This window comes from Myotis yumanensis, unplaced genomic scaffold (assembly GCF_028538775.1).
Source record: "Myotis yumanensis isolate MYYU_CA2020_CCGP unplaced genomic scaffold, mMyoYum1.0.hap1 SCAF_3, whole genome shotgun sequence".
Lineage (NCBI taxonomy): Eukaryota > Metazoa > Chordata > Mammalia > Chiroptera > Vespertilionidae > Myotis > Myotis yumanensis.
In genome coordinates, this window is record NW_027223754.1 from 122,709,262 (window position 1) to 122,723,081 (window position 13,820).

Genomic DNA, 13,820 nt, shown 5'->3' on the forward strand with positions numbered 1-13,820 from the left:
TTTCCTTTTTTTCCTTTCAGTACTTTAAAGGTGTTGCTGCCCTGTCTTCTGACCTGTGTTGTTTCTTATAAGAAGTTGGCTGTCATTATTATATTAGTTCCTCTGCATATAGCCTGTATTTACCCCTTCTCTGAATCCTTTTAAGATTTTCTGTTTATCAGAGGTTTGAAGCAATTTGATTGTGACATGAGTGGTGTAGTTTTCTCCCCCTCATTTCTTTTCCTCAGTTTATTGAACTTTTTTGATCTGTAAGTTTATGGTTTTTATCAAGTTGGAAAATTTCAGCCATCATTCCAATATTTCTTTAGATATTTTTCTGTTTCCCCTTCCTTTGGGTACTACAATTACAAGTGTACTAAGCCACTTGAAATTGTTGCTCAGCTCACTGATGTTCCATTTAACTTTTTTTCCCATGTCTTATTTTGGATAGATTTTTATTTTCTTGTGTGAAGTTCACTGATCTTTTCTTCTGTAATGTCTAACCTGCTGTTAATCTAATCCAATGTATCTTTCATCACATACAGTTTTTTTTCTCTAGAAGTTCAGTTTGGGTCATTTTTATATCTTCCATATCTCCATTTACCATGATTAATCTTTCCTCTAGTTTCTTGGACATCTGAAATCAAATTATAATAACAATTTTAATGACCCTGTCTTGTCTACTAATTTCATGATCTGTGTTTTCTCTGGGTTGATGTAAAGTGACTTTTTTCTCCTAAGAGGTGGTATTTTCCCACTTTTTTGGTAAGCCTGATAATTTTTGACTGAATGCCAGACATTGTGGAATCCAAACCTTGTTGGTGCTGGATATTTTTGGATATTTTGTATTTCTAAGCTTTGTTCTGGGATACAGTTAAATGATTTGGAGAGTTTAACTCTTCCAGCTCTTACTTTTAAACTTTGTTTAGTGAAGTCAGAGAAGTCTTTAATCTAGGGCTAATTTCCACAAGTGAAGGAAGAAAACACCTCTTCTGCATATTCATGAACTATAAGGTTTTCCACTCTGGCTTGAGGGCACAAGAACCTTGTCAGGCCGTGTGTGGGTAGCACAGGCTAGTCCCTCTGTCTTTTCAGGAGTAATCTTCCTGGCCTCGGGTAGTTTCTACACATGCATGATTTGGTCAGTCTCAGATGGAGACTTGAAGGCCACTCTCTTCACTCTCTACAAAGCCCCCTGTCTGTATAGGCTTCTGTACTCTGCCTTGCAAACTCTAGTTGCCTTGGTATCCTAATTCCCACCTCTGTCTCCTCTACCAAGAGATTTTCCTAGCTCTGTCTAGGTTCCTGTTCCCTACATCATTGCTCAGATACTCACACCAGGCAATAAACTGGGCCTTCATAGGGTTCACCTTGTTTGTTTGTCACCTCTCAGGGACACGGGTTTTTGTTGCCTGATGTCTAATGTCTCAAACACTGTTATTTCATATGCATTTTTTGGGGGGGCTTTTAAATAGATCATCCGAATTGCCTGGGAGAGCTTTGGACAAGCCTAGAATATGCCGTTGGCTAATGTGAGGTCACCTTTGGAGTAGACCTGAATACTCCCAGGTGGCTGACATTTCTTTCTAGCTGGAGTGTCAGTATTTTCAGTGACTACTTACATCAGAATCTCTGATTAAAAGAGTCAGTCACTCCTGCTAAGAATCTGGGGTGGAAATCTATTTATCGGACTAAATAGACTTGCTAGAACTAGGAGGAAAGTGTCTGGAGGAGTCCATGGGAACCAGATGAGAACCTAGATTAAGCTGGTGCGGCTCTGGTCTCGGCCAACAACTTGTGACGTTCTTTCTTACTTGTAACATGACTTTGTAGCATGTTTTTCTCCAGCCATTGGCTTAATGGACAGATGATAGGGTCAGACACTGGGCCAGAGGGGTCAGCTCTTGGGTCCTGACCAGCTTTGCTGTATGGGTTAAGCCAGTCAGTCAGCTTCTCAGAGCCATAGATTCGTGAGCTGCAATTCTCGCCTTGCTTTATTTGGATGTGAAGAAATTGTTGGAAAAATATCTAACAAATACCTCGAATCTGTACTTGAAGCCCCCAGAAGTTTATATGGATGGAATTATGGGTGCTTAGTAAATATATTTGATATTTGCAAGATATTTTCTTCTTGTAGAAATTTCAGAAATTTTACTTCTCAGTAAAAACATTTGAAGTGCCATTGAACGCTTCACAGTGTTGAGTATTATTAGGATTCTTGTGGTGATTCTTCTCAGTTTTGTCTTTCTGACTACCACCTCCCCACCCTCTCAGGGGATTGAAAGGTCTCTGAGTGCATGGCTTTCTCTTCACTTTCATAGTGTATTTATGATGGGCAACATTGATTCAGCTGAAGTGTAAGGAAACTAATCAACATATCTTTACGAGCCCCAGCTCTGGGCCAAATGTTGAGGGGAAAACAATGACACCTAAGGTCTAGTTACTGGTCTGAAGAATTTATTTATTCATTGTAGAATACCTACAATTGTGAGTCAATTAGAATGAAAGCGTTTGCCAACAAAACAACACAAATTATAACCGATTGCAGAGGCCGTAGGAGCAGGAAAGACCAGGTGTCAGAGAAAATGACTGACTTCCCATGACGGCCACATTCCTGAGATATTAATTGCATAACACTTAGAAGGCTCTGAGGAAGGGGGTGGAACAGGGCCTAGAGAGTGGATGATGTGGAGGGTGAGGACCAGAGTCAAACAGTGAACAGAATGAAATGCTAAGGGCAGCCAAGGTCACTGTGTCTAGTGCCAGTGAAGGGCCCAGAAAGCATCCAAAAATAGCATCAGGGCCTAGAGTCCCATTTCCAGAGATAGAAGTCTCATACTCCTGTACCACACTTCAAAATTTTCTCCAAATAGTTACACACTCAGTGTCTTTCAGTCATCACAGGAGGCCTGTGAAAGAGACAGGGTGCACATTTGTCATTGGACAGAAGAGAAAACTGAGGGTAGGAAAGGTTGGTTGGCTTTTGCATAGTGACCTGAATAGGGAAAGAAGGAACCCAGATCAGAATCCACAGGTGCTCTATCTGCCTGACACCCTCCACTCTACCGATGACCCAGCCTGGGGTGGAGCGCCTCGAGCACAGCTCAGGTCCCACAGGAGTGATTTAACTCAAATCTGGGACTAAAGCTTGTCCGACTCTAGGAGAAGTGCAGGTGTGTGGGGATTGGCCAGGTCTTTCTGCACACCTGCTGGAAAGGAAGGTGGAGAGGAAGCCAAGTGCTCTGTGACATCCTCCAAGTCAAAGGAGAGAAAGAGGCTCCAGTTGACTTGGGAGGGAAGTGGGAAGACAAGAGAGGAAGTCTGCTTTTAAGCCTATTAAGGAGGAAGAACCATGGGCCAAGTATCCAATTAACCTGACATCTCTTGCAGCCAAAATATCTGAGGATATAAGAGAATGTAATATGTAGAGTCTTGGGAGAAAAGTGATGAATAGCTGGGAAATAGCCCCAGTTTATTTAAAAAATAGGTCAGGCCCAACAAATCCGGTAGATTCCTTCCTAGCAATTCCTGATCCAGGAGCCAGAGGGAGGGTTGGGAGGGTGTAATGCCATTTTGATTTGAGGCAGACACTGCTGTTGTACCACAAAGAGACAGTCGGGGCTGATGGGAAGCACGGGGCACAATGCCCTTTGTGTTGAGCTGCACGGTGCCCTGGCAGTGACAGCATATTTGGGATTGGCCCAAGGTCACCCAGCCTGAAGGTGGCAGAGACTAAACCCAATCCAAGCTCATTGGTTGTGAGAACTAAGGTGCTTTCTGCAACGGGTGGCTGCCACTCTTCTAGGTGTCCTGGGCCCTGCCTCTCCCTCCAGGTGTCCTTGGCCCTGCCTCTCCCTCCTGGTGTCCTAGGCCCTGCCTCCCCCTCCAGGTGTCCTTGGCCCTGCTGGGACATTGTCTGGGATTCACAGTAGCACTGAGGCAGTGCCAGGCCAGCCTCTGAAGGCTACAGCAGGGGTCAGAAGGAACTGAGAAGGCATGTAGCTGTCCCCAGCTCTGTCTGGACCAGGGTTTCATAGGCAGCCCTGGGGGAGCTGGTTCAACATGCAGCCTGAGGGGTCTCACCCACACAGATTCTGATTTTGTTGGTTTGGTGTGGGGCCTGAGACCCACTTTAGGGAGATTGACACAGATTGTCATAGAGAAACACTGTCCTAAATCACTGTCCTAAATCCCCAGATGGTTCCCTCAGAACATTAATTTCTAGAGATGTTTATAGATCTCTCAGGAGAAAAGGGTGTCGTAGCCATAAATTTGGTAAAACTATATACCCTAATTCCCTCTTGGAGATTCACAATTCATTTTAGCAAATTAAAGGCTTAAAATGATTACAACTAAGAAATCTCTTTATATTTTGCAATATATACATATATCAAATTTTTACCTTGTACAACTTAAGCTTACACAATATTATATGTCAATCATACCTCAATAAAGCTAAAAAAAGAAAAGATATCTGTTTAGCTATTTGCCCAAACTCACTTCACCATAGAATCCACCATTGTGGAATACAATGTATAAAAATGCAGCTCTAGCTCAGAGTTTCTCAAACTTTGTGATGCATCAGAATCACATGGAGAGCTTGCTGGAATACATTGCTGGGCCCCACCCAGAGATGGTGATGTGGGTGGCTGCTGTAAGGCCTGAAAATTTTCATTGTTCTTTTAAAAGATATTTTTTATTGATTTTTACAGAGCGAGGAAGGGAGAGGGAGAGAGAGAGAAACATCAATGAATGTGCCCTGACTGAGAATTGAACTGGTGACTTCTTGGTGTATGGGATTATGCTCAACCAACTGAGCTACAACAGCCAGGGAAAATTTGCATTTCTTACGAATTCCCAAGTGATGCTGATGCTGGTGGTCTGGGGTTCACACTTTGCGAACCATTGCCCTAGACCCCTCTGTGAGCCCCTGGCTCAGCCACGGTCCTGGCAGGCTTCCTGGCAGCGTTCCCCAGTGGGAGGATGGGGCCTGAGTGACAGGACCCAAGGGAAGGGGATCCCAGGAGCACAGCCTTGTTGGGGCTTGAGACTTATTGTAATAAAAAAGCATATGGAGATGGGCTCTGCCAAGTAGCCAGTTACAATCAGGGACACTGTAAAACAGGAAGGTCTCAGTGGGTGACAGTAGCTGACACGCTGTAACATGCATCGTGTCTGGCCTTGCCGGAGGGGAATCTGGAGTGTCTGTGCCTTTAAAAAGCCAATGCTAGTGAGACATGCGAGGATATCTGTTGACAAGTGAACAAGCCAGGGACCCTGGAGGGTATGTGCATACAGACCACACCACCTTGCAGGACCAACAGCATCTAGACCCTTCTCCCCACACCCAGACTCACAGACTTCCGACCCCTGATGAGCAGCAGGGAGCTAGGGCCATCTGCTCTAGAATAGCACTTTCTTCTGGGCAGGCTGACTTCAGTATTGCTTTGCTGGGTCCCATCTTTTAGTCCAGATGCTAGAACATGAAAGCAGGAGAGTAGATATGAGGATGGAACTAGAACTGTCTTTGGTCAAAGCAGACAGGAAAGCTATCTATATTAATAAAAGGGTAATATGCTAATTAGACTGGACATCTTCTGGACATCCTTCCAGACAAAGCCATAATGGTCGGGGTCGAGGCAGAGGTGGTTAGGGGCATCAGGCTGGCACGCAGAGGCAGTTAGGGGCGATCAGTCAGTCAGGCAGGCAGGCGAGCGGTTAGGAGCCAGCCGTCCTGGATTGTGAAAGGGATGTCTGACTGCCAGTCAGACAGACATCCCCTGAGGGGTCTAGGATTGGAGAGGGGGCAGGCCAGGCTGAGGGACCCCCCTCCCATGCACAAATTTTGTGCACCGGGCCTCTAGTATATTTATAGGCAATAGGAGAGGTCCCAATGCCCAGCAGAGCCCTTGCTTGTCTCCCTGTTGCCTGACTTTCTGCCCTTGGATTGTCCCCCATTCGGGTGAAGCTGAGGTCCATATCTAAAGGCAGACAGACAGTGCTTGAAGAGCTAACTCTATGTGATTATCAACTACACGGACTACAGTTTAGATCACATCTGGTAAGCACACGTGGGGAGGAAGAAAGAGAGCGATGCATATCTGGCTTCCTCCCCTGTGTGATTCCTAATAGTTTGCTGACTTCTCAGCCAACATATATGAGATTGGTTGATGTTTGAAGGTTGCCTTCACCCAGAGCCTCTGTTGTCCACTGCGACTTATATAGGAGTCAGGACTTCAGACTTTACAGATGCACCCACCATCATTCTTCAAGACCCAGCCCTTATATGAGTCTTGAGTCTTTCCAGGGCCATAGGAGGCCAGGCAGATGGGCCAAGACTGAGTTTTCAGAGCCCCTCCCAAGGGTCTTCCACTGTGGCTGAACCATCTTAAATGGCTTCCTGAGACATGTCTGGATTCCTATGGGTTCCTGTATGCCTACATGAGGACCTAGAGGGCCTGTACATCTGCTTCTCCCACAGGACCCGCACGGCACCTCGCCGCAACAGGTGCTCACTAGGGATTTGTGAGATGAAAAGCGCCACCCATGTAGCTGAATGCCCATGGATCCTGGGCCACTGCTCTTTCCCACCCCACTCCCAGCCTCCTGGGATGGCACAGCTTTGAGCTCATGGGCAGACTGCAAGTCCCCTCTGCAGGAGGCTGACAGCCTGTGACATCAGGGACAGGGCCATAGTTACCATTTTGTTCCCATGACCTGTAGTTATTGAGCTGAATCTCCCTCCATATCTATTCATTTCCCCCCTCATGAATATGCACATGGTCGACACTTTATAAATTGGCTGCTGGGGAAAGAGTGTCAGGGAGCCCCATGGAAAAGGGGACCTTGGAATCAGAGTTGAATGGCAGATAAGGGGTGACCTTAAACCACACCTGCTGCCTGGACCAGCTGGAACTTTTTCTCTTAATATATTTAAATAGAGTCAAGATTGGGGTCAGCTTCGTGCACAGAGCCTTTTTCAGCTTTAGCGATGACCGCACAGCTTCCGGAGCATAGCGTCCATGTGGATGTGCAACGCTGGACGGCAGTTGTCATTGTTTGGTGCCAGTGCCTGGTCACTGGAGTTCACTGTGTGGGTCGCATGTCCTCAGAGGAGGGACAGTCACAGAACTGGGTCCCTTGATGCTGCCAAGGTCCTCAAAGGATAATGTTTCAGCTTCTCTCCCTGGACCTTCCTCATCCCCCTATGCCTTCTTTTTTGGGGGTATCTCCCCCACGTGAACCCCTCATGCCTCCCTCCCCTGCCATCTAGTGCAGATGGCTTCCAAATCCAGAGTGCCAGCCTCAGCTTCCCTTCAGAGCTCTGGGATCGCACTTCCTTTCCTTTTCCACTATTACCGTTTGCTATTTCCAAAAGCAGTAGGTGTTAATGGCATAAATTTTAGGAAGTATAAACAAGCACAAGAAAGGAAAGAATGAGCTGTTGACAATCCAACACCCCACGACAGTCCCCGAATCCCTCTTCATCACACATAAGCATGAATAGGTTTTAATTTTCAAAATGCAATCGCTCTATCTGTTCTACTCCCACGTGTTCTTCTCAACCCACAGCTTATCGTGGTAATATTCCTGTGTTATTAAACACTCTTCCACAACATTTAAAAGGCTGTGTAGCCTGCACTCTGTCAATGTTCATGTAGTCACTTGTGCTTTGTGGAACCTCTAAGTCGACTCCTATTTTTTGCCATTAAATACTGTTTTCACAAAATTCTTATAGCTACGCGCTTATGATTATCCATGATTCTTTCCTTAGGATATACTTAAAAAAAAAGGAATTATTGGGCTAACAGATTTCTGCTTTTTTGTCACTTTTACTGAATTTTATCAAACTACCCTCCAAAAAGTTCTCACTAGAATTGTACGAAAGTACTTATTTTTTTTTCCTGCAGCCATTAAAAATAGAGTTTTAGCAGTTTTGGGGGGAGCTGAGCTTATTTGGTATTTAAGAATTATAACTTTTTTGCTTTAATTTAAAGTTACCTGATTTCTAAACAGGTTAAATATTTTTGCCAGATGTCAACTTGCTATTAGTGCTTATTCTCATGTGAATTCGCTATAAGCTCCTTTCTCCAGTGTTAAATCGGGGATGTTCTTCTTTCTCTCATTGGTTTATAAGAGCGCTCTCCATATTAAGGATATTAACCTTGCCTGTCGGGGATGGTAGAAATGTACTCTCAGTTTACCACTTGCCTTTTAATTTGGTTTGTAATATTTATTGACTGGGACTGCACTGCTGTCTGCTTGCTAGACATCTTCTCTTACATGACGCAATGGCATTGCACACTTCACATATTGAGATTTAAACTCATCATTTCCCTGGCCACCCTGCTCTTCCTGCCCTTCCTGCCTGCTGGCTTGTTTCTGTTGATGCACCACCGTTTTCCTGGTCCCCCAGGCTGGAACTTTTGGAGGCATCTCTGGTTCCTGATATGCCATCAGTGGCCAGCTCCCAGAGCTTTTCTTTCTGTGGCTTCTCTGGCAGGCAGCCTACTTACACAACAGTGCTTCAGATCCCCATTATTTTTTGACTGAACTTTGCAAATAGTCTCATAAGTTCATGCCTTGCCTCCCCGATGCCAGGGCTGCCACTCCTCCTTTCTTCTCCTTGCCCCTGTGGGACACTGCATCACATTCATCTTCCTAAAGTACAGCTCGAACATAGACCTCCCTGCTTAAAAGTAGCCAACAGCTCCCCACTGTCCTGTTTATTTAATTACATCACAGCCTGGCCATGATTTCCCTTCAGCCGAATCTCCCACTATCTCTGCCAAGTTGCTCCCCAAACAAACTCACTGCTTTCCTTCCCCTTTACCTCTTTGCTCAAGCCATCCCCTCCTCCCAGAGTCCTCCCCACCACCTCCACCTACCAAAATTCATTCAGAAAGCTCCCCACCCACCTCACTGCTGCCATCCCAGGCTTTTCTGACTCTTTAAGTGGAAATGAATCTCTCTTCTTTGAGCCCCCAGAACAATTTACTTGAGCTTCTCTTGTAAAACAAACCTTATTCCATCATCCAGTGGAGCCTCAAAGGTCTTAGACTCCTGCTAGAAAGCAGAGTGCTTTGAGGGCACTGTCCTGTACATCTGCTTCTCCCACAGGACCCGCACGGCACCTCGCCGCAACAGGTGCTCACTAGGGATTTGTGGGATGAAAAGCACCACCCACGTAGCTGAATGCCCATGGATCCTGGGCCACTGCTCTTTCCCACCCCACTCCCAGCATCCTGGGACGGCACACCTTTGAGCTCATGGGCAGAGTGCAAGTCCCCTCTGCAGGAGGCTGACAGCCTGTAACACCAGGGACAGGGCCACAGTTACCATTTTGTTCCCATGACCTGTAGTTATTGAGCTGAATGACCCTCCATATTTACTCATTTCTTTCCCTCATGAATGTGATGGGTACATGTGGTTGATGCTTTGTAAATTGGCTGCTGGGGAGTCTCAGGGACCCCACGGAAAAAGGAGACCTTGGAATGAGTTGAATGGCAATTAATGGGTGCAAGAGGCAGGCCTCTTTGTCCTTGACCACACATGCTGCCTGGACCAACTAGGACTTTTTCTCTTAATATATTTAAATAGAGTCAAGATTGGGGTCAGCTTCGTGCACAGAGCATTTTTTCAGCTTTAGAGGTGACTCTGCAGCCAGCACGGGAGTGTGCAATTGACAGTCTATTTTTAGCCTCCCTGAGACCGTGACCAACATCCCAAGCTGAGGGTGGGCACACCTGCTGCATTCTAATGAGGCAGCCCGACTGCCTGTGCCAGCCCGGCATCTCGCCGACCTGAAATCCGATGTTGCTAAACTGGGAAGCCTGCTTATTTCCCAGAGGCTGTAGCCTAGATACACCAGGAAAATGGGACCATCACATCCCCCTGCTGACGCCCCTCCAGCCCCTGGCAGTCTTGGGGTTGTGCCCACAGCACGATAAAGGGAAGAAGCCACTAGTTTTTTCTTTATCTTGCTCTGTCCTAGGAAAGGAGGTAGGAAGTCTGAGGTGACCCAGCTCACAGATGAGAAAAATGAGGCAGAGAACAGGGACATGTTTATGTAATCTGAATATTAATAATAATAATAATAATTAAACACCTGTTATATGCTAGGCGGTGTTTTAATATCTTTACTTATATCAACTAACCTAAATTTTTGGACAACTCCATTGGGTAGTTTTTATTTTGATCTCTGCTTACAGAGGAGGAAACGGAGGCACAGTGATGAAAAAATGACTTCCCAAGGTCATTTGTCAGCCAAGTAGCAGGGCAGGGTTTGAAAGCCAGGCAGTGTGGCCCCAGGGTTTGCATTCTTGCACTGTGCTGTGTGCCTTTCAGTGCCTTCTTTCATTTTACTAGAGTCCGGGTAGGATCTAGGAGCCCTGATTCTCAGCCCCGGACAACCAACCACTGCACAGGACTCCCTCTGTTTTTAAAGATGCTTCCGCTCTGAGGCCTGTGCTGTGCTGTGCACACCTGCATTTCCTCCACTCCAGGGAGAGGAGGCTCTTCCCCTGGCAGACTGTGCCTCTGTAGTGAGGCTTAAACTTCTGAGCCCAGAAGTTCTCCAAGCTTCTATCTCCTTCTCCGTCCTCCCCTTGGTCTGTGGGAGTGGCGGCGGTCAGTGCTGGGCAGCAGCAGTGGGTGTGCAGCTGGGCTGGGTGTCAGGACTGGGAATCCAGAAAGAGCGGTGCCGGTGGTGCCCAGGCAGGTCACCGAGGTGTGGTCTTCACAGTTCAGACCAATTGCTGAAGTCCAGAGCAACCACGAATCAGAAACCAGAGTGGGAGGCAGCAGGTGTGAGGCCCAGAACCCAGGAGACCTGCATTTTGGGGGCCAAGTGCTGCCTGTTGGGTGGAGAAAGGCCCGTGGGTGTGATCTTCCTAAGGGGGCAGGTGGGACTCATTTAAACTTAATAAACACTCAGTGTGCCGGCCTTTTCTAAGCCTTTTACAGACACCAACCTGTCGAATCCTCAGGACAACTCTAGGTGATGAGAACCATTTTATTCCCACTTTAGATGTGGGGAAACTGAGGCATCAAGAGGCTAATCACTTTGCTCAAGGTAATACGGCTAGTGCGAGGCAGAGCAGGATTCACGTTCCGGGAGACTGGCCCTGGAATCTCCTCTCCAGCCACCATGCCGGACATCTTTCCCTTTATTGAATGTTTACTATTTGCCTCTGAAGAAGGGTATTGTCCTCATTTAATGGAGTTGGGAACTGGGGCCTGGATGGGCTCAAGTCACCTGACTAGCAAGAGATGGAGCTGGGTTAAACCAGATCTGTTTGGCTCCTGAGTAGCATGGCACCTCAGCCATCAGCGTGACTGCCAGAAAGCTGGAAGGCACCACACGCCTCAGGAGTGGCCGTGTGGATCACTGGCACCCACCCCTCAGGAGTGGCCGTGTGGATCACTGGAGCGGGCCTCAGGGACCAGGAAGGGAGGAGGGGAAAAATCTCAGAGGGCAGGGCCTCGCTGCCACTGTTCACACCAGGCTCCCTTTTTTCGCCCTCAGGTGAGCAGTACCCCCTCTCAGCCCCCTCAGCCTGTGGTCCCATCCAAGCCTGTGCAATGTGTCCATCATGTGTCCACTCAACCCAGCTGTCCAGGACGGGGCAAGATGTCCAAGCTGCTGAACCCAGAGGAGATGACCTCAAGAGATTATTACTTCGACTCCTATGCCCACTTTGGGATCCACGAGGTAAACCATCCTGAGCTGGTGGCCGAATGGGGCAAGCTTGGCCCTGCTGTTCCATCACTGTTCTCTGAGGCAGCATGTGCTCAACTCTCCACTGTCATGAAGTGAGTTCTCCCAGTGGTCCGAGGCCCCTGATTCTCTCTCCATCCACGAGTCTCTCTGGGAGGGGGTCAGGGCCAGGCCTGGCGCAGGTGAGTGGGTGAAAGTGTGTGTCTGTGTTGCTTGGCTGGTGAGCAAGGAGAGCTCAGGGCCTCCGTTTTACAGCCCGACACCTGTGTCTCTTCCCGGTCCTCAGTTCAGGTGGTCCAGGTGGACTGAACATCCTTGGTCCTCATTCCAGGAGCTCAGATGCTTTGCAGCTAGGGTCCTATAGACAAAGGACTTCTGGAGGTCATGGTGTTGGCCTTCAGGAAGGATGGACATGAATCCTTAGGTTTGTCCTGGACCAATGAGTGCCTCCAGGGAAGAAATGCAGCAAGTGTCCATGGAAACCTGGTCCAGGTCTGGCACCCTGATTGATTCTCAGGAAATTCCTTTGTGTAAATGCTTGTCTTCATCCATAGCAGGGAAGACTTCTGTGAGCTGCAGCATAGAACAGAGCTTCCTGACAAGAGACTTCCTGATACCTGTACCCCTGGCCCTGCCTTCACCACCTTTTAACACTTTCAAGCCACCCCAAATAAACGACTATATTAACTGTGTGCTTACTGTTCTAAGCACAGTATATGTATCATTTCATTTATCCTTCCTAAGAACCTTAGGAAGAAAATATTTATATTATCTCCTCACGGACTGTATGTCTCAAAGCTCCGCCTTCCAATTAGATGCTTCTGTAAACCCTTCCTGTATCAAAAAGGCTGCACTGCCATTGCCAGGCACGTGTTTAGTAATAATAACCGGCATTTTTCTTGAGTGCTTACAACAGCCTGGCTGTTGTTCTGGGAATTTTATATTATTGGCTCATTTATTCCTCAGGTCAATCTTATGAGGTTGGTATTATTATCTGTCTCCATTTTATAGATGAGGATATAAGACCTTAAGCATCAGATCGACCTTCGTTCATCCTTGCTGGTTCCTTTGCACACAAGGTTATAGGCTAATAAATGGCAGAGCTAGAAATTAAACCTTCACATTTTGGGCTCAGGCACTTCATTCCTAACTATGTAGCCATACAGCTTCTAAAACAGTTCACTCTTACCAGAAATGTTGACATTGTTCCTGCTGGCTCCTTTGCAATTCCATGTTGCGGTAGAGAGTGGATGTAGGGTCCCTCCATTACTACTAGACTTGGTCTCAGCCTGGGGAGACACAAGGTTTGGCCCCCTGAGAACTCCTCTCCACATAAAAGCTCCAGCCTGGGGTGCAGGCCTGGCCCAGGGAGGCCTGGGCAGTCAAGCTTGCCTCTCTTGGTGGATCGAATGCCCTCTCAGGGCAGATGGGTGAGTTGTGCCTACTGTGATCCTCTTTCCATGGGACCCAGGATTGGGATGGTGCATGTGTGGAGCCCTGACCTGGGCCTGTGAGAGGCTCTGAGAGGCAGAAAGGACTCCTTCAAGAGCTTCGCTCCTCAAGGTCCCTTGGCTAATTAAAGGATGTGCCTTCCATGTGGTCAATTCTAACAGGCCCACAGCTCTGAGCACCTATATCAGGGGAGAAACTGTAGTCCCAGGGCCCTGATGTGCTCCCCTTGGGGCTTTCCGAAATCCCTCCTAATGGAAACCAACCCTCCACGAAGGGCATTCAACTCCCCACCCATCTTTAGGCTGCGCTCCCCCACGGAGCCTCCTCTGATTGACTTCTCCGACACCTCCCTCTGAATTGCTAAGTTCTTGCTGGGCAACACTTTGGCACCCAAGATGTGTTCTCCTGGGCTACTGTTAATCTCTGTAATTCTTCAGGTCTTGGTTCCTCAGCCTCTAACCAGTGTTTGGCACATTATCTGATTGGCAAGGTTTATTGACATGCCTGCTAGCTTCATCACTCAGGTGATGCCTGGCCAGCACCACGGCCAGGCATCCAGCAGGGTACGATCTCCATTGAGAGGGGACACCAAGGGTCATCAAATAAATATTATAGCATGTCTCCTCAATTTCATGTATTAATAGAAAAATCAAATTTGTATATGAACATA

General features: G+C 47.3%; 1 protein-coding gene across 3 annotated transcripts in view; it reads left to right on the top strand.

The window, feature by feature from the left end:
* The window catches only part of PRMT8 (protein arginine methyltransferase 8), a 91,382-nt gene that overhangs the window by 20,220 nt on the left and 57,342 nt on the right, over positions 1-13,820 (top strand). For 2 of the 3 annotated variants that reach the window (XM_070409544.1, XM_070409543.1), the window contains exon 2: positions 11,507-11,692. The exons of the other annotated variant lie outside the window; for it this stretch is intronic. In XM_070409544.1, the coding sequence (XP_070265645.1) occupies positions 11,507-11,692 (186 nt within the window). The remainder of the gene's footprint in view (positions 1-11,506; positions 11,693-13,820) is intronic. 3 annotated transcript variants of the gene reach the window in all.